The sequence below is a fragment of the Erpetoichthys calabaricus genome, chromosome 3 (assembly GCF_900747795.2).
Source record: "Erpetoichthys calabaricus chromosome 3, fErpCal1.3, whole genome shotgun sequence".
Lineage (NCBI taxonomy): Eukaryota > Metazoa > Chordata > Cladistia > Polypteriformes > Polypteridae > Erpetoichthys > Erpetoichthys calabaricus.
Window position 1 is genome coordinate 303,425,325 of NC_041396.2, and position 22,032 is coordinate 303,447,356.

The 22,032-nt window shown below is 44.7% G+C and overlaps 1 protein-coding gene across 1 annotated transcript in view; it reads left to right on the forward strand.

The window, feature by feature from the left end:
* Positions 1-22,032, forward strand: part of LOC114649163 (electroneutral sodium bicarbonate exchanger 1-like) — a 236,867-nt gene that overhangs the window by 78,526 nt on the left and 136,309 nt on the right. Inside the window, exon 2 of the mRNA XM_051925027.1 lies at positions 14,166-14,247. Coding sequence (XP_051780987.1) covers positions 14,166-14,247 — 82 coding nt within the window. The remainder of the gene's footprint in view (positions 1-14,165; positions 14,248-22,032) is intronic.

The window sequence follows — 22,032 nt, forward strand, 5'->3', positions numbered from 1 at the left end:
TTTTCTTCATCCTGGAAGTACGTCATTTCCCCTGTTCACGTGACCAGGACGTACTTCCAGGTTATAGGGCACATAAGAGTCCACGAGCCTCCCTACAGTGACTCCCGGTGGTCCCCAAGGTATCCAGCAGGGCTGTACATAAAAACTACAAAGTCCATGAGGCCCTGCTGGAATTCGGGGCACGTCCATGCTGTCGGGAGAGCTCCTCCTGGAGGCCTGGGGGTGAGGGCCGGAAACTCTCGCCGGCCATCCATCACAATATATATATATAGTGTATGTATATATACCGTATATGCTCCAATAAACGCCGAGTCTCTTATTGTCGCCAGTCTCTAATAAGCGCCGGGGTTCAGAGGGGATGCAGCCAAATATTAGCCAGTCTCTAACAGTAGCCGGGTCTTTGATATTTACTTACCAGCGTACATTGTAAGCGTCTGTATCTTTATAGACGTGTGTACAGTGATCCCTCACTATATCGCGCTTCGCCTTTCGCGGCTTCACTCCATCGCGGATTTTATATGTAAGCATATTTAAATATATATAGCGGATTTTTTGCTGGTTCGCGGATTTCTGCGGACAATGGGTCTTTTAATTTCTGGTACATGCTTCCTCAGTTGGTTTGCCCAGTTGATTTCATACAAGGGAAGATGGCTGAGAAGCTACATTGCTTACTTTTCTCTCTCTCTTGCGCTGAATTTCTCTGATCCTGACGTATGGGGATTGAGCAGGGGGGCTGTTCGCACACATAGATGATACGGACGCTCGTCTAAAAATGCTGAAAGATTATCTTCACGTTGCTATCTTTTGTGCAGCTGCTTCCTGAAATGACATGCTGCACGATGCTTCGCATACTTAAAAGCTCGAGGGGCACGTATTGATTTTTGACTGAAAAACAAACTGTCTCTCTCTCTCTCTCTCTCTCTCTCTCTGCTCCTGACGGAGGGGGTGTGAGCTGCCGCCTTCAACAGCTTTGTGCCGCGGTGCTTTGCATACTTACAAGCCAAACAGCGTATTGATTTGTTTGCTTGAGATTGTTTTCTCTATCTATGTAATTGTGAGACGGAACTGTCATCTCTGTCTTGTCATGGAGCACAGTTTAAACTTTTGAAAAAGAGACAAATGTTTGTTTGCAGTGTTTGAATAACGTTCCTGTCTCTCTACAACCTCCTGTGTTTCTGCGCAAATCTGTGACCCAAGCATGACAATATAAAAACAACCATATAAACATATGGTTTCTACTTCGCGGATTTTCTTATTTCGCGGGTGGCTCTGGAACGCAACCCCCGCGATGGAGGAGGGATTACTGTAATACATGTGCATGTCAGCACGTTGCATATATAAGAAATACGGATATACCGGTTTCTAAAACTGCTTCATTTTCAAATGAAATGATTCGGGAATCTTTCAAAAATTGTGGCATCACCAATTCTACTGACGGCAGTGAGGATTCATTAATTCATTGCCTCAAAGAAAATCAGCCGTGTTTTGAAGGAAGAGAGAAATTGTCGGCGGCAAAAATTCAAAGCGTTGTGACAAACCTGGCAGAAGAGGAAGACGATAGTGAACGGGACAACAACGAAGCCATCATTGCGGATTCGGACGACGAATAGCAGCGAAAGATACAGAAAGACATTGCCATTTATCTTTAACAGTCTTATGCAGCATGGAAAATTCAAATAAAGTAGTTGTTTGTAATATTAGCCGATATTTTTGTGTACTTACCTATACCGACACATGCAAAAAAATATTGCATTCTGAAGGTTTTTGTTAATAATGGCTGGTCCCTAATAGCAGCTGGTCTCGTTTGCAGTTAGTGCAGAATGCAGCTGCTAGAATCCTTACCAGGAAAAGAAAATCCGAACACATTTCTCCAGTTTTGATGTCACTACACTGGTTACCTGTGTCATTCAGAATTGACTTTAAAATTCTGCTTATGGTTTATAAAGCTTTAAATAATCTCGCCCCGTCTTATATATCGGAATGTCTGACACCTTATATTCCAAATCGCAACCTCAGATCCTCAACTGAGTGTCTCCTTAGAATTCCAAGAGCAAAACTTAAAAGAAGTGGTGAGGCGGCCTTCTGCTGTTATGCACCTAAAATCTGGAATAGCCTGCCAGTAGGAATTCGCCAGGCTAATACAGTGGAGCACTTTAAAAAACTACTGAAAACACATTACTGTAACATGGCCTTCTCATAACTTCACTGTAATTTAATCCTGACACTCTGTATATCTAATTCATTATAATAACTATTCATTCAAAATCTGTACTAACCCCTACTCTCTCTTCTGTTTCCTTTTCTGGTGTCCTATTGGTGGTGGCTTGTGCCACCACCATCTACCCAAAGCACCATGATGTTCCAACAATGATGGATGGATTAAAAGCCAGAAGTCTGTATAACCATCAGCATCAAGTGACTCCGTGAGAACCCTAACTACAAAGAGGACTATTTCATTTATGTTAGGTAGAATGCCCAGAGGGGACTGGGCGGTCTCGTGGCCTGGAACCCCTACAGATTTTATTTTTTTCTCCAGCCTTCTGGAGTTTTTTTTTGTTTTTTCTGTCCACCCTGGCCATCGGACCTTACTCCTTTTTATGTTAACTAAGGTTGTCTTATTTTAATTTCTTATTTGTCTTTTATTCTTCTTTTCTTCATTATGTAAAGCACTTTGAGCTACTTTTTGTATGAAAATGTGCTATATAAATAAATGTTGTTGTTGTTGTTGTTGTTAAGAACCGGGAGCCTAGGCTAGTTTTGCAAATAAACGCCGGGGGCCTGTATTGGAGCATATACGGTATATATATTGTATATATATGCTGTATATATATGCTGTATATATATGCTGCGGTGGGCTGGCACCCTGCCCGGAGTTTGTTTCCTGCCTTGTGCCCTGTGTTGGCTGGGATTGGCTCCAGCAGACACCCGTGACCCTGTAGTTAGGATATAGCGGGTTGGATAATGGATGAATGGATGTGTGTATATATATATATATATATATATATATATCAGTATATATATATACAAGGGGGCTCTGCCCCCTGCTCGCTTCGCTCGCCTACCCCCGGCGTTGGGTATCCTGAAATACATTAGTCGAGCTCGTTCATTTTGGAGCCGTGCCCGCTTTGCCTGTGGCATTTCAGACATGCGTTGTAGGCGCCCGCGTTCATTGATTTTATCCAGGCGGGCCTCAATTTGTCCTGGTATTTTTTCAATTACACTTGGTTCTGATGATTAATCACCTTTTGTTTGCGGTAATGCAATCGTTTCTATCTTTTCTTTGATACTGTAGTGACTGACATGATAAAGTGTCACAAAAGTTTTACCTGAACAATCGCTGACTTCCTAACCCCAAACAAAACTTTCTAGCACCCTCTCCAACGCCCCCCCCTTACCGCATGAAATCAATACCCCGCTATCAGTCCTCCGTGCTGTACTCCACCTTCCCTCAATCGGACCTAACAGTCACTTAAAACCAAAAAGCCCTCAACCTGGGTGGGACGCTACAATACTTTCGAATTTTACCGCTTTCATGTTGTGTACCTTTGTCTGCATGTGTATCGCGCCATCGTTTGTTTGAGCCTTTCGAATTCCACTGTTTTCATAATCTCTTATCTGCCTTTTTTTCTCTCCAATGCCTTTGGGTGTCTATTCTCCGTATTGTCCTTATACGCTTTCTATGCGCTGAGAGCACATGATTTGTGTGTACTATGTGCTTTTACACGATTGATTTTTTTTTGATTGGTGTGCTCTTATTTATTCCGTACTATCTTTGTGGACCTTTGCGGACCCCGTAGTGTCTTACGTTTGACCCTGGGGTGTAGCGCAGAATCCTCTTTTCTGTGTGGCTGTGTCGTTAATCGTTAGCTATGGGCGCGTTGTTTATCCAGGCGGGCTCGTGTTTGTATATCCGTCAGTCGAGCTCGTTCGTTTTGAACCTGTGCCTGCTTTGCTTCCGCAGTTTCAGACGCGCGTTGTAGGCGCCTGCGTTCATTGATCTTATCCAGGTGGGCTCGTGTGTGTATCGTTGAGCTGTATTGTGTTTGAATTTGGTGTAAAGCGTTCAGCGGTTTGTACAATCCCAAGCAGCACATTATTCCTAACTTCACTCCGCAGTAATGCCACTCACAATATGGCGGTTGTTTTATTTGCTATTTCCGTTAGTTGAGCTGTACGCGCCTGCGCAGTACGTCTCATGGTCCCATCGCCGTGTACCTGCGTCCATGCCATCCGGTTTACCATTCTCGATATATATATATATATATATATATATATATATATATATATATATATATATCAGTGTATATATATATATATATCAGTATATATATATATCAGTATATAAAGGATTTTGATAGGAAAATAAGTAACAAGCTTTTTAAGTTTGCACATGAAACTAAGATAGGTGGACAGGCAGATCATCAAATATCTGTTGAATCATCACAGAAGGACTTGGACAGCAGACAGGCTCAGGCAGATTAGTGGCAGATGAAATTTAATTTCAGTAAATGTAAAGAATTACACATAGGAAGGAAAAATGTGAGGTTTGAATACACAATGGGTGGTCTGAAAATCAAGAGTCCACCTTAGGAAAAGGATTTAGGAGTCATAGTGGACTCTCTAAGCTATCGACTTCCCAACAGTGTTCAGAAGCCATTAAGAAGGCTAACAGAATGTCAGGTTATATAGCGCCTTGATGTGTGGAGTACAAGTCACAGGAGGTTCTGCTCAAGCTTTATAACACACTGGTGAGGCCTCATCTGGAGTCCTGTGGTCAGTTTATGACTCCATAAAGACACAGCAGCACTGGAGAAAGTCCAGAGAAGAATGACGAGGCTGAGTGAGGGCGACAGGGGTTGAGCTATGAGGAATAAAAGAGCTGAGCCTTTACAGAGATGAAGAGGAGGAGACCTGACTGAAGTGTTTAAAATGAGGAAGGGAATCAGTTCAGTAGTTCGAGATGGCGACTTTAAAATGAGTTCATCAAGAACACGGGAACACAGCTAGAAACTTGTGAAGGGGAAATTTCACCCAAATATTAGGAAGTTTATCTTGACACAGCCACTTAGAATAAGTGACCAAGTAGTGTGGAGGACAGGAGGACTGCAGGGACTTTCAAAACTCGACTTGATGTTTTTTTTTTGGAGGAATGAAATGGATTTGACTGGCGAGCTTTGGTGGGCCGAGTGGTCTGTTCTCATTCAGATTGTTCTAATGCTCTAGTAAAGTGTGTGTCCAGGAGGCACAGATAAAAAGATGAAGTGTGTCGTATTTGTGGTGTAATGCAGAGAGTGTGAATGTCTAAATATGTGAACGTAACACAAACCCAATGGATCGAAGGATTAGAGAACTGAATAGACGCCTGATGTCTGCTTGTGAGCTGACAAAATCAAAGTAACATCGAAGTGGTTAAATTAAACCAAATCCGGTGGTCTGTAGAGACCTGGGAATGTCTGTAATTGAACATGTGGAGAGCCAGACGTTTCCGGCGCACATTTCAGAGGGGTGAGTGACTGTGACTGTGTCCGCTGGAAGCCCTCATCTTGTCCTGTCTGTAATGTACTATTTGCTTATAAACACATGATGGGCAGGAACAAAAATATTTGCCTCGTGGAATTGTTATTTTTATTCTATAGATTATTCTATGTAATTGTACTATATATAATAATATAATATTTATAGCATCGGTTGTCTGAGTCCCGATCTGATTGTATGGGTGGTTACCTACCAGGTAACGCATGTGGTTGGTCTGTCAGTCGGCAAACATCCGCCATGGGGCCCTCTTCAGTTGTGAGAATTAGATCATAGAATGTTACAAAGTTTTACTGTCAAATAATGCAAAGAGTGCGCAACATGTGTTTCGCCCTTATTTGGGCTCATCAGGCGTACTCTTTGCATTATTTGACAGTAAAACTTTGTAACATATACAGTATATACAGTATATATATATACAATGCCCCCCATATTGTTTGGGACAAAGAAACGTTTTCCTTGACTTTCATTAAAGGAGATTTGTAGACATTTTGGTCACACACTATTTCTTCTACATGCCCTGCCCCCCCCCATTTCAGGGTACCATAATATTTGGTATCACAGGTGTTTGTGATCACTCAGGTGGGTTTCATGGCTTCATAAGACACCTCGGCCTGTTTCTACCCTTTGGAGTCTGTAGCTGCCGTTGTTCAACATGAAGACAGGAGTTGTGCCAGTGAACATCAAAGAAGCCATCATGAGGCTGAAACACGAGAATAAAACCATCAAAGACATTGGTAAGAGCTTAGGATGAATGAAATCAACCGCCTGGAAAATCATGAAGAAGAAAGAACACATTGGTGGGCTCAGGAATCACAATAGAACTGGTAGGCCAAGGAAGACCTCCACTGCTGATGACAGAAGAATCCTCACTGTGGTCAAGAAAAAGCCCCCAACCGCCTGTCTGACAGATCAGAGACAGGGGGGCCTGTGTGTGTGTGTCAGAGACGACAATCAGCAGACAACATCATGAACAGAAACAAAATGGCCACACTGCAAGATGGAAACCACAAAAACCGGATGGCAGATTACAGTTTGTGACAAAGGACTTCAAAGAGCCTGCAGAATTCCGGGAGAAGGTCTTGTGGACAGACGAGACAAAGATGGACCTGATCAGAGTGATGGCGAGAGCAAAGTGTGGAGACGAAAAGGAACTGCCCAAAGCAGACCACCTCATTTGTTAAACATGGTGGCGCTGGGGGTGTTGGGCATGTATGGCCGCCACAGGTCCTGGCACACTTCTCTTCATTGATGATGGAAATGCTGATGGCACAATGAATTCTGAGGTGTGTAGAAACATCTGATCTGCTCAAGTTCAGTAAAGACCTCCAAACTGAGTAGACGGCACTTCATCCTAGAAGATAAGGAGCCAAACAGACTTGTGAGGACAATGCAATACACAGAACAGAACGCCAGTCATCCTCAATACAACACAAGAGTACCGGAGTAATAATTTCAAGTACAGAGCAGAATTCAACAGTAGATGATATCACATTATAGGTGTGAAAGATGCCCGGACTCAGACACACACTGAGACAGCCAGATGTTGGAAACACGTACGTTTAATTCCTTCTGCACCTACTCACACGATACAGTCAGTGCACCAACTCACAGTCGTTTTCTTCTCTTTCTGTTGCCGCCTCTACTCCACTCCTCGCAAGCTCCGTCCTTTACACCCAACTCTGGCTCCTTGAATGGAGTGTGGCGGCCTGTTTTATATACTTCACCTGGATGTCCTCCAGGTGCTTCCTGATGATCTTCTGGCAGCACTTCTTGGTGTGGCGGAAGTGCTGCCTTCCAGGGCTCCATAATTATCCGGGCGCCCCCTGGCGGTGACCATGGGCCCCAACAGGGATGAGCTTCCAAGCTCTATTCCCGTGGTCCCCACGCAGACCAGGGCGGCTGCCCTCTCGTGGCCCAGGGGAGGTATTGTCCCTTTCTTGGTCATTCCAGGCGTCCTAGCTGTCTGCCACATAGGATTCCGATTCTTATTGTCGGACTAATGCTGGCCCCCCTCCAAAACATTTATGGCCTCATTAGGCAGACCTCAAATTATTTACAGACAATTTCATCCCGGTCTTATCTTTATAGTCGAGTTTACTTGACCAGTGGTTACCTTTGGGGGTTAAAGTCCAATTCCTGATCCAACCACCACCGTATGCACAGGCAGTTTGCCAAAGGCTGCTGTCACTATTAGTCTTCACTTTTATTTTACAAGGCAAATACATTGCTATTAGTATCAAATGGAGAATCAAGTCAAGTCAAGTTGGGGAGCATGCACTGGTACAGTGTATTGCTGCACCCACAACACATCGAAACAGCTCGGGATCCCAGTTGGCAACCCCCCCAGGCAGACACACGGTCCAGTCCCACCCTCCAGAAATTACCCTCTATTTGCCACAGCCAGGTGTTACGTGGATGACCCCTTGGGCTGGTCCAGCCACTCAGGTCCCCAACAGTGAGGATCTTATGAGCCGGATCACCTTTGGGGAAACGCGCCACATGGCCGTAGTGCCGTAACTGACGCTCCCTCACAATGCAGGTCATGTGCCTCATTCGGGAGTCCATGAGCAACACAAAGTCAGACCAGCGGTACCCAAGGATTTTCCAGAGACACGCAATACCAAAGGAGTCCAGTCTTCGTCTCAGGTCACTGGATAGCGTCCGTGTCTCACAAACAGGGAGCACCAGGACTCTAAAGACTTGGACCTTTGTCCTTTTGCATAGATATGGGGAGGTCGGCTCCAAATCAATATTTCACTGACTAAACCCACCCAAGCCTTTGCAAAGCACCAGAAATTGCCGCTTAGGTGGGCTCTTCACTACTAAATCATATGTGCGTTCGCTCAATATCGTTCCCACAGGGGAAATATTTTGGAAAACAACACAGCCTGTGGTCTTCCCCTGTGAAATTCAGGAAAAGTGGTGTGGATATGCTTACCGGATAAACGGCTTTATATATTAGAGAAAAGGTTTAAGGAGGTGATTCCCAACGTGTGTTGCAATTTGATTTTTTAGAGGGGCATTTCGAGAATTTAGGTATATAAAATGAAAAAACAAATTCACTGTCTTTTAATTATAATAAAAAATAATTTTTATTATTTTTTACAGAGACATTTATATATTTATATAAACATAGAAGGGATGGTGAAGAACTCTTTAATTTATGATTTTACAACCGGCTTGGGTTTTTCTACTTAGAAATCGTTCAGTCAGTCAGTCAGTCATTGTTCAACCAGCTATTTCCTAACACAGGGTCATGGGGGTCTGATGTAGCCAATCCCAGCCAACACAGGGCGCAAGGCAGGAACAAACCCCGGGCAGGGCGCCAGCCCACTACAGGGCATACACCCACACACCAAGCACACACAAGGGACAATTTAGGATCGCCAATGCACCTAACCTGCATGTCTTTGGACTGTGGGGGGAAACCCTCGCAGACATGGGGAGAACATGCAAACTTCACACAGGGAGGACCTGGGAAGAGAACCCAGATTTTTACCATTAAAATAATATGAATTGTAACAATGATTATAAAGTTTTGTAATATAACAAGAATATAAAATGATTAAAATATTACAGAAAAAGCTGTCGTTAAAGTTATTTTATTTTGATGAATATCACGTTTCTTATATGTTTGCAAAACTGTATTTGCTGTATTATTATATTATTATTTTTTTTAACAATTTCTTAGTGATTTCTTTGGCAGTACTTCAGCTATCCTTTCCCTCTTTTGCTTCCATGTTCTTTGGAAGCTTGTTTAGACCAAATTAATGACATTATGGGCTTCCTCCACGTGAGTAGGTGTTTACTTTTTGAATAGGTAATAATAAGAATAAGGTATGTGTTACTGTGAGGGGCATCATGATTTTAGGGAAGCCTATGTGGGGCATAGCCAAAAAAAAGGTTGGGAACCACTGCTTTAAGGGTAAGAGAGAGACCCAAAGAACAGGAATTACACATCCTCCAAGCAAAATACTCTTTAGACGACGCTTAGCATATTACCACTGAATAAGACTCTTGATTTTGATGCAAGTGATTTGGAGATGGAAGACGAAAATGAAAGTGAGGTACTAGCATCAGCTGATCGGTCCAAAACTGATCATGGTGCTGGACACGTTCGTGTAACTGATGCACCTACAGCAGCATTCGCCTGGGGGGACCGCAACTTACAATGATAAGAGGTACAAACCAGATTGTGTGGTACTGCGACCGCCACCACTGTCCAGTTTCCGCGTAAAGACAGCCAGGCAGCCAAATATTTCTGCTGGCCATCAAGCCACCTCCACACAGCTGCTGCTGCCTGAGACTCCATACAGGTGCCCACAGCACACAGCAGCTGACATTTTGTGTTGATTTATGTATGAAATCATTGCTTTGTGTGGTTTTCAGAAAAAATAATTAGCCCTCTTCCTCCTCCTCCTCCCTTAGATAGAAAACACATGTCACCCTGTGAAATAATAACGTAATGCAACAATGTGACATCAGCCAGGGAAGAGTCACCCAAGTCTGAGCTGGCATTACATCACCAATAGCAGGGGCGTCTGTATAAAAATCCTGCAAAGTTGCATGGTTTCCCACCTAGTGTGGCAAAAGGCGTGGCACCTCAAACAGCCAAGTTCAAGTGCAGAGAATCCATCTATTACAATGCTTGGTGCCAGCAGTACATTGGTGTCAGAGGTGGGATGAGAAGACCTGCCGTCTGACTTAGCAGAGTGCTGAGTGCCACAGAGACCTAAAACGGATCTGCTTTTCTCTACAGCTGGAGAGTCTCAAGGCTCAAATCTGTAATCTGGAGTGCCATTTGCAGCATCCATACAGGTGGGGTGACAGCTGAGGGACTGCCACCTCTGCCCTTGCACCACTGCTTCTCATTCTGCTAAGGTCCATTAGCTGGAGTGTGTGGGCGCCTGAGGAGCTTTGGCCTCGGGAAGCTGGGGGAGAGAGTGGCAGATCGAGTTGGCGCTGAAACCAAGTAAGCTGTGAGCAGCAGGGCTGGTGGTAAAAATGTGCAGGCAAAGCACAAGGCAGACCGGAGAGTCTCAACACTGAGACCCCAGACCAGTTCAGTGAAGAAAAACGGCCAAGAGACCGGAACATGTGACTGACAAGGAGGTTCGGCTGCTCGCTTACAACTGGCCAGCATTGAACGCCTCTACTGCCCCTCATGACAGCGTGGCACTCAACATCCCAGCTGTGCCGTTTGAGCACACGGCGCTCACGATGTCCGCTGATGTCCCCACATCACCAGCTGCACGACTGAATTGAGACAGGAGACCACGCTGTGTCATCACAAGGTGCCTGTAGTGGCCACTGGGGACAGCAAGTTTAGCGCTGACGAGTGACATTAGCCAGGGAGGAGTCACCCAAATACAAGCTGGCATGACCTCACCAGTGGCAGGGGTGCCTATAGAAATCACAAGACTGCAAAGCAGCATGTTTTTCTAACAAGTGGAGCAAAAGGCGAGCAGGCCTGTTACAGATGGCAAGCCCCCTCAATTAGCCATGTAAAGGGCAGAGAATCCATCCATTGTGTTACTCGGCAACCAACGCTCCAATATAATAATAATAATAATAATGAAAGATTTATTACTGTTTACATGGCATTTCTAAAGTGCACAGCATCTGAGATTAGAAACCAAACCCGGTGCTGGGACCTCTCAACATCTCGAGGCTAATGTGTGTCACAAGCCTGGGACCCTATGAGCGCAATGCTAATAATGATAATAATAATGTTTTATTTATGTAGCGCCTTTCATACACTCAGACACTTTACAATTCAATAAACACATTAACAAAACAATAGAAATTACATACAAGAAAATGAATAACACTCATTGAAGAGATGTGTTTTTAACAGGAGTTTAGAGAAAAAGTCAAGCAAAATGACACTTTTTATTGGCTAACTAAAAAGATTACAATATGCAAGCTTTCGAGGCAACTCAGGCCCCTTCTTCAGGCAGGATGTAATCAAGATTGTAAGATGTAATCATTATTATTATTATTTCAAACAGGAGTTTGAAATTAATAATCGATTTTTCCTTGCAAAGGCATTCCAAATTTTAGCGGCCATCACACTGAAAGCTCTGCCCCCCATAGTTACATTAGGTACAGTGAGTAAGTGAGCGTCCGATGATCGTAATGCACGGGCAGGAGTGCAAGGAAGCAGCAGCTCAGACAGATAATGAGGGGCTAAACCGTGAAGGGCTTTCAAGGTGAGAAGAATAATTTGATCTTTGAAGAAACGGGTAACCAATGCAAATCATAGAGGACAGGGGTGATGTGAGCAGATGTTTTAGTGTGTGTAAGTAAACGAGCAGCATACTGTAATCTGTTGATATACTTAGTCGATAGGCCATAAGATAATTCATTGCAATAGTCCGGGTAGTAGATGGGTAGTGATGAAAGCATGAATTAATGTTTCAGTGTCGTTCACACTGAGGAAAGAATGCAGATGAGCAATGTTACGGAGATGAGGAAACATCTGTCTGTACTATTGAGCTAATGTGTGGTTGTAAAGTAAGAAGCTGATCAAAGACGACACCCAAATTACGGACTGAAGCTGAGGACTCATCCAGGATCCCATCGACGTCACGAAGGGTAGAGTGGACAGATTTAGTACCAACTAATAAGTTTTCTGTTTTATCAGGATTAAGTTGTAAAAAATGATCTATCATCCAATGATTGATTTCCCGAATACAGTGAGTCAGCTGTGAGAGATGGCTGGCAGTTTATCCCGGCCAACAACCCCAGGCCGCGAGATGGAGTCCTCCCTGCAGCATGAAGGTGCCTCGGATTCTCCGCAGGGCATTGTGGGAGATGGAGTTCTACTTCACTGCCCTGCTGGGTGCCATGGGTGCCATCAGGTGACGCTGCAGGGAGACACGGGGATGTTTATTTTCCCTATAGCCCGGAAGTACTCCCAAGTCACGGCGATGGAGGAACAGAAGTACTTCCGGGCTGAAGAAAAATAAGAGTTTTTATCAGACCCGTAAGTGCTATGGAATCACGCGGACCGAAGGACAGAAGCACTTCCGGGTCACGGACTATATAAAGAACTATGGGAAACCCAGCAAAGAGAGCCGGAGTTGGGAGGAAGTGTGATGGAGCTGCTGGGTGGAGAGGAGTATTTATTGTGAATATTATATTGATTATTGAGTATTGTGGAGGTGCTTTGTGCACATAATTGAAGATATTAAAATTATTTCTGGTACTTTTATCTGGTGTCTGGACGTGTTGTCTGTGGGTTACACGGGGCAACAGCGACCCCTAATGTCACACAGCATAACAGGTGAAGATGTTGCAGTTGCATCAGCACTAACATTAAGTTGTGTATCATCGGCATAGCAGTGGAAGCTCAGACCATACCGACAAATAACCTCACCTAATGGGAGCAGAGAGATGTTAAAGAGGATGTTAAAGAGAACTGACCCATGTGTGAGTGAAGTAGTGACATATTTGTATTCCCTAATGACGATCACTGAGGTGTGATGTGAACCAAGGAAGAGCAGCACCAGAGATACCAATAGCTGAAAGTTGGGACAGTAAAATGTCATGGTATACAAATGCTGTATGAATGATACGCTTTATTTCTTAATGCATAACTTGTGGCCATTTGTTGTATGTTGTTTGTGGTTATCGTCCCTTCTGCGTCTTTTGTTGTGTGAGGTGTGGTGGTGTAACGGTTAGCACTGCTGCCTCACAGCTCACATCACATTTTTGGCCACGATAATCAGTCCGGCATCGCCCTCGGGGACACTGGTTCCTCCTTCCCCATGGACTTCGGTGCATTTTGTGGAGTTTGGAGAAAGTGTTTCTCTGATTTTTGGTTGAACTTACTGAGACTCTGAGGGACTCGCCCGGGTGAATGAGAAGAGCACATTAGTGACCGCAGACTTACTTTGCTAGAGCTCCCCATGAACGGTACCCCCCTGTGCACACATCGCACTTTATTGGCTCTAAGGGGGAAAATGTAACGGGAAAGAAGCCTGAGATGTCACTAAAGGTCAAAGATGAGGGGAAAAGAGAAGAGTCGTGACATGCTGTGCCTGTTTTTTTGATTTCTTCCGTCACTGGGTGGGCTAGCGGAGAATCGTCCGTCTCCTAAACGTGTCATTTGCCTTCCTGTTTCCTTTGCTCTGTCTGATCTTTGTTGCTTCCTAGTAGCAGCGAGCTGGCATTTCGAGCCCAGTGCCCCACATGTGACTGTCACTCTTGTGTTAATTGTATTGATTACCTTTATAGAGAGGTTCGGATTGGGGGGGGCTTTGACCTTCTAGCAAAGTGGTTGCTAGCAGAGCTGCCAGAATGTTCCACCCTGTCCACAGTTAACATGTTCATTTGAGAGGAGGATGCGCTGAGACCTCCATAAGGGATTTTCGTGCAGTCGTTGGAGCCTGTGGTTCCTTAACTTGAGCAGTGAATGGTGAGTTTTTTTAAAGGTGGGCTCCATATTTCAGCTGAGGGGGCTTCTCTTCAGGTGTTTGGATGGAAGACCAGCAGGTGTTTGTGTCGTCAAGGTCTGTTTTGACAAGTGGCCTTGATAATTCCAGCTGTTCCTATTGTCTCACCGTCACCCTTGTGACTTCCATATTTTCTTTTAAAGACTGACAAGTCTCTCTTTGTCTTAACAGAGGACCGATGAGGAAGCGGTGGTTGACCAAGGTGGAACGAGCTCCATCCTGAACATCCACTATGAGAAGGAGGAATTAGAAAGTGAGTGACCGACACTTTGCTATTTTTATTGTGTCCTGTGTACAGTGCTTGACAGATGAGGGAAGACCACCGTACCATTTCACACCAGTACAATACAAATAAAAAGGGTACGGACAGCATGTAGCAGTAAGTCTGGAAAAATGGGCATTTTATTTAAAGAAACACCGAGTGACTACGAGACAGAGTTCAGTTCTGTTTATTGTCATCGTACCTGACAGTGCACTGGAAAGCTTATTGTGCTTGTGTCACTTGTGCAGAGATTTGAAGTGACCAAACAGTAAAGTGAAGAACATCATGGCAAACAACACAAATTACTAAACAGAGGAAGGATGACAACAATAAATAAATACGTCACACTTTCAAGTTTATATAAATAAAATCATAAGTTTATGCGCTGGTGACCTCTTGGGCACGGCCATCAGCAGTGTGTCAGTCTGCGGAGAGAGTGTCGACCTCTTTGGGAGGTTTACTTACCTTGGCAGTGACGTTCATGACTCTGGTGACTCTTCCTATGATGTCAGTAGACAGATTGGGACAGCGTGGGGAGTCATGAGGTCACTGCAAAGGGGTGTGTGGCGTTCAGCAAAAGGACGAATGTCCAAGTCTTTAGAGTCCTGGAGCTTCCTGTTTGCGAGACATGGACGCTCTCCAGTGACCTGAGATGAAGACTGGACTCCTTCACGTGTGTCTCTTCAGAGAATCCTTGGGTACCGTTGGTTTGACTTTGTGTTGCTCAGGGAGTCCCGAATGAGGCACATGACCTGCATTGTGAGGGAGCGTCAGTTACGGCACTACGGCCATGAGGTGCGATTACCCGAGTGTTATCCGGCTCACAGGATCCTCATTGTCGAGGACTGGACCAGGCCAAGGGGACGTCCACGTCACACCTGGCTGCGGCAGATAGGTGATCATTTCCGGAGGGTGGGGCTGGACCACGTGTCTGCCTGGTGGGTTGCCAACCAGGATCCGTCGTATGGTGGGTGCACTGCACCGTTCCAATGCATGTTTCCTGACCTGACGTGTACGCAGGGCCGTTACTGGGCATAGGCAATCCAGGCAAGGGCCTAGAGCACCCTCTATTGGTCAGGGTGAAGTAGTGCAGCCCTCTGTAGAGATTTATATCTTTATTTTGTTTAGATGTATTTGACCGGACCGGACGAAGCACAAAGAAATGTTTACGTTGTGTGCCTCAGCAGCACCTGAACTGTGTGCACTATGAACCGCACACAGTCTGTGTGCCGTTACACACACTAGTTCAGGCAGTGTGCCAGGCATCTTGTGCGACGTGTGGCCAGCCTATTCGCTACCTGTGCGCCGGGCGAGGCAGAGCTGCTTGAACTTCGACAGTTAGCCGCTGCCAGAACCAGGAGTGAGGACTCACCCCCTGGTCTTCCCACATGACGCACAGCCTGCCAGTCAGATACACAGCTGGGTCCCATTCTCCTCCTCCTCCTCTTCAAGAGTGGTGCCGCAGGGTGAGTGGCAGTTTTCCTGGGTGCAGTGGGTGACTGAGTCCAGGAAACTTCCTCCTCTCATCACCACCGCCTGCTTGCCTTGTTCCTCGACTTGGGATATACTAAGGTGAGATGGAGAGGAGGACTAGGAGGCAGGAGCACTGGCACTGTGACCACGACACCATCAGGGATGTTTAAACAATACATATACTCCAGGGGGACATTACGCAGGGACATGTTTAGCACTACACAAGCACGGTGCCAGTTGTTCAACTGGTGACACTACAATGAGCAGCCAGACCTTGATGGGAAAGCACTGGCACAAGAAATTGACATTTTCCTAAAGCTAACTTGACCATACTGGAGTTTTTATCTTTCTTACATAAAGTAACTTGCAAATTTGTGAAGATCCCTCAGAATTGCAGCCACTACTTCCATAACTGGAGCTGAGGCTCATAAAAAATGACTTGAGGTCTATGATGTCACGAGAGCCTCTCAGTGGCCCTGCAGTGATGAGCATTAACAGAGACGCGATTCTGCTGCAAGGCGTTTATTATAAAGACTTTTATTTTCAAGTAGCTGTCCCCTGTGGCTTCACCTGCATAGACGTTAAACAGGACAGCGAGGAGGGTCCTGCCCGGCTCCCCACTCCTGACGTTACTCTTCCCCACTCCCCTCGGCCTGCAGTCTCTGTCTTGGATTAGCACGAATATATCAATCCTGTAAGCAAACTATGATACTTAGCTCAATGAGAAAAGTCGCAAAATCACCCGGAATGTTCCAGCAAATTCTAGAAAAAAACCTGTTCTAAATCTGTTAAATAGTTCTCTCGTTCGCTGGCTGAGCGGATGTAAGATACGCCCCAAGGCTGGCGCATGAGTGAGGAGGGACCCATCCTGCCTGCTGTGCCAGCCTTGGGGAAATTGTAATTGCAATAATTTTCTGGGAGAAATGGTGCATTTTCTGGGAAAATTCCAGGGGTGCTGATAATTTCGGCCATGACTGTATTTGAACAGAGAAGTGCACTGTAATGGCCAACATGGTTCAGCTGGCATCCCAGCTAGGATGTTGAATTCTGCTCTGCACTGAGGATTACTTGTGTTGTGTTCTGTGTATTGTATTGACCCCCTTTTTTTAATACCCACTGCACACCCAACCCCATTGTCCATTGCGGCCCTCCTTGTGTGATTTTGGGCAATACAAAAATAAATTGTATTGCATTGTGTGAATTTCCCATTGGGATTAATAAAGTATCTATCTATCTATCTATCTATCTATCTTGTATGTATAAACAAGAGGTGGAACATCTAATAGTTGGGTCCTTAACATTCAAAAAACACTCCGGAGATGATCCTCAATGTCAGGAAAAAGCCATCTGCTCGCCCCGATCACCTGCTCTGAATGGCTCAGCCATTTAATAAAGCTTCTGCACATTATGCTGTCACAAAATCTTAAGTGGGACAATAACATCACATGCATTATTCAGCAAGCCCATCAGATGAATGTTCTCATCGTGTCAGCTGTGGAAATCCAATCCCCCCGTCAAGCAGTATTGGTCCAATTCTTCACAGCCATCATCGAGTCCACTCTGACCTCCTCTTGGAATGTCTGGTTTGGCGCTGCCCCCGTTCAGGCCAATCTGCAGCGCATCATCAAGGCCTGTGAAAGGATCATATGGTGTAACTGACCATACATTGAAGTCCTGTATGAGTCCAGGTGAGGAAGCGGGCTGCAGTTTGGCAAACGTATTCAAAGCTAAAATGAAGCGTCAACCAAACACGTGACATTAATTTGACTAGTCAGGTCTGAGCTTCTGCTCACTATCTATGTATATCTGCACACTGGACTGCCTGGACATTTTAATCCTACTGTCTCTTTATTGTTTTGAATTGCCCTTGTATGCTGCCTCATATTTTATCATTTTATATTTATAATTTGTATTCTGTGTTGTCCTTATATGTGGCACCAGCACTGTAAACACATTAGTGTACCTGGCCAATAAAGTGAATTCTGCATTAAATTTATGTACCAATTAAAGCTGTTTAATGTTTCAGGCATGATATATGAGAAGGATTTGCTGCCATTGTGTGATGCAAATCATCAATCTTTGGTATAAGGGTTGTCAAAGATGGCCTTCTCATAGCTGACATTTTGATTTCACTGACGTGACTGTCTACTTCACACAATCATGTGGAAGCAAACTGGAGTAGGAACCTGAATCAGTGGTCCTTAAACTTGTCCGTCAACTCAATTGTGCTGTTTTTGAGCGTCCGAGACCCAGAATCGCCGCCAAACGAATTCCCCTTGGAGCGTCACAAACAGAGCAATGGTGTTTCCTCAACAGTGCAAGACACTCCACAACCTGAGCGTGATCCTTTCCCTTTATGTGCTGTTGTGAATCACGAACCTCTGTGACCCAAATCCAGACACTCCCAAAATGGGTCACGACCCATACTCTCTTGCTTATTCAGTTATTTGACCACATTAAGATTTTTACCTAAAATTTCCCAGGAAGTAAGCCCTTCTTTAGGGTGGCACGGTAGTGCAGTGGTAGGAGACCAGGGTTGGCATCTCAGGTCCTACCCGGGTTTCCTCCGGGGTTTCCTCCGGGTGCTCCAGTTTTCTCCCACAGTAGATGGACTGGCAGTGCTAAAATTGATTTATTCCTGCCTGGTGCTCCTTGCTAGCTGGGATAGGTTCCAGCATTCCCTGTGACCCTGTTCAGGACAAAGCAGTTTAGAGATGGACTGACTGACTAAACCCATCTTTAAATTTTTTGGCATGATTAATCACCTGCATTCATAGATCATTCTTGTCCCAGCTCAAGACAAAAATGGTACGTTGTTTTGGGCTTGGTGTTACAAAGTGCTAAAAATTCAACGTGTGACATTGCTGTATAACACGGGGATACACATTTTAGAAAGGATAGATAGAGCAGAAAAGGATGTGGGGTTGCTGTTTATGTCAAACAGAATTTAGACACAAGTCCTCTTCAGTTGGACGATGGGCCCCATCTTAGTGAAGACGTCTGAATCTGGCTGGAAAGCATTAACTCTTTGAGGGCTGAATATTTTTCCAGCGGCCGGCAGAAATGTGCAACAGAGCAGCTGCAGACCCCCAGAGCTAAAGGCTGATCTGGCGAGAGAGCGAAGTGAATGCACAAAGCAAAATACTCCGCTCATAACATTTTGCATATTATGGCTGAATCGGACTCTGACTGATCGCACTCTGAGTTTGATGTAAGTGGTCTGGAGATCGAAAATGAAAGTGATGTACCAGCATTAGCTGATCAGTTCCCCGAAGTGCTGAATGAGTTTGTGTTGCAGCCGGCAGCTGCGTGAAGACACTGCTGCATGTATGTTGTTGTAAGTCAACACCCGCCTGAAAAGCGATTATTTTAAGAGTGCGTTATAGATCACCCAATACAGACAATAATTTCAATGCACATCTTTTTGGTATTATATTAAAAAGGCAAATTTACAGGGGGATGTTATAGTCATGGGGGACGTTAACGACCCAAACATTAACTCACATAACCTTGCAGATGGAGGACCACAAGAGCAGCAGTTTATGGAAGTAATTAGTGATAGTTTTTTAACACAGTATGTTAAAGCACCAGCATGGAGTGAATCCTGTCTGGATTTAGTATTTTGTAAAAATCAGGATAGAATTGAGGGTGTAGAGGTGATTGGATCACTAGGGTCACGTGACCATAATATAATACAACTGTCAGTGTTTTGGAAGAGTGGGGATGTTAAGGCTAAAACTGTTATGTCTAACTTTGGTAGGGCAAATTTTGAGCAGATGTGACAAAGTCTAAGGAGGATACACAAGCGTGGAGACGGTCGAAGAGCAGAGGGACAGGGTTAAAAATGTTTTACATGTAATGCAGGACAGGTACATACCTAAATTTAGAATTAGTAGGAAATGAAAAAAAATTCCAGAGTGGGTTAATAAAGAGTTAAAAAAGAGGCTTGAAAGGAAAAAAAACAAATAAATAAGGCGTGTAAGACTAATAACTCCAAAGTGAATCACAGGGTGTATGAGAACATGAGGGCAACCATTAAGAAGGATATCAAGGAGGCTAAATGACAGAGAGGAATAGAGCAGATAAGGAGAAAGAAGACCCCTGAGAGATCCTTTCAGTGTTTTAGTAGCAAAAGAAGAGTCAAGGAGGAGGTGAAGTGCATCAGGAATATAAAGGGGAATTAAAAGATACAGACCATGAAATAGCGGATTTTTCTCACGCAGTAAAAAGAAACCACTAAAGAGGTACTGAGGGATTTGGAAATTGTAGAGAGAGAAGAGCTGCTGAGATTAAATAAGCTGAAATCAAATAAATCACCAGGACCAGATAATATTTACCCTCGAGTTCTTAAGGAGGCTAGTGAGTACAGATAGAAACCCTTGACACATATTTTTAGGAAGTCACTGCGCACTGGAGAGATTCCAAAGGACTGGAAAATGGCAAATATCATCTCATTATTATAAAAAGGGTGACAGGGCAGATCAGAGCAACTAGAGCACAGTAAGCTTAACGTGCAACACTTGAAAAATAATGGAAGGAATTACAGTATTAAGGATGAGATTGAGCAACACATAGCAAGAGCACGAGTTTAATTGAACAGTCAGCGTGGGTTCAGACAGTGAAGGTCGTGTTTTACCAACATGCTAGAATTCAATGAGGAAGCAATTAAAGGATAAAATGAAAGTGGAGCTTATGGTATTTTTTATCTGGACTTTCAGAGAGCATTTGATAAGGTGCCACATGAGAGGTGGGCATCAAACTAAAAGAAGTGGCTGTTCAGGGTGTGGGGTGTAGATAGGTGCAGAATTGGCTCAGACACAGTAAGGTGATGGTGTGAGGAACCTCATCAGAATTGGGTGATGTTAAGAGTGGTGACCAGCAGGGGGCAGTGTTGGGGCCGCTACTATTGTTAATGAGAAGGATTTAGGAGTCACAGTGGACTCTAAGCCATTGACTGTCAGACAGTGTTCAGAAGCCATTAAGAAGGCTAACAGAATGTCAGGTTATATAGCGCCTTGATGTGTGGAGTACAAGTCACAGGAGGTTCTGCTCAGTCTTTATAACACACTGGTGAGGCCTCATCTGGAGTAACCGTCACCATTTGTGTCACACGGTTGGAAATAGAGCGGTCATTTATATGGATACTTGCATCTATTTCATTTCTTTTTTTGACCAGGAGGATATGGTTGTATGTGTTTGTTGCTGGTGTGAGACACGGGTCCGAACACCAGCAGACAGACACCAACACTTTATAAAACACACGTTTATTTCGTAAATGAAGTCTGCCCAACACACAGTGCTCCCGCACCAATCACCCTCCACAGGCCTCTTTTCCAGTGTCCGTGGGCCGCCTTCCCTCTCCTCGACTCTAGCTCCCAGACTATAGGAAGGCGGTCCCTTTTATGTCCACCCGGATGTGCTCCAGGTGTTTGTTGATGACCTTCCGGTGGCACTTCCTGGTGTGGCGGAAGTGCCGCACAAACACCTGGAAGCATTCCGGGTGTCCCCGGAAGGTTCTTCCTCCACCTGCCCAGGTGTGGCAGTACTGCAGGTTTCCCGGGCTCCATGACGTTCGTGGCGGCCATGGGCCCCAGTGGGTTTGAGCCTCCTGGCTCCGTCCCCGTGGGTCCTTCTTTATCCATGGCGGTTGCCCCTTCATGCCCCGAGGAACGAATAAACCACCTCCCGGTCCTTCTAGGTGTCCAGGCTGGGTCTGTCCCCCCAGCCTCCTGCCACACTGGATATAACTCAATAAAATGTATTTAAATAAGCAAGTCTTCATAATTATTGTATTTTATTCCAGAACACTGTAATAGCCTAATATAAGGCATGCAAAACTGAAAAAGTAAACCCATGGGTCATTTATTCTCACTCCTTAAAAAATACGAAATGAACTGAACATGAACTATAGTTCAAAATTGAAATGGTGAACTGTGAACGTGAATGTATTCATTTTAATCTGTGTGAACTTAGAAAAATGAGCTTGTTCAATGAACGCACTTTTTTGTACTAGTTCATGCACAACACTGTTTTGGTGTAGGGGGGATAATGGCAGGGTTTGGTCTCGGCCCCCCTTGATTCCATTGAAGGGTCCTGTTAATGCTACTGCAGACAGACATTTTAGACAGTCGTGACTTTGTGGCCGCAGTTTGTTGAAGACCACTTTTCTGTCCTGTCATGCCTGTTCCCCAGGTGCGTAAAGACATGGAGGACCTTGTATCGGCTGCACAGAGAGATGACCTCAGCCCTACAGGAAACCTTTGGGATGAACTAGAACACTGATTGTGAGCCAGATCTTCTTGT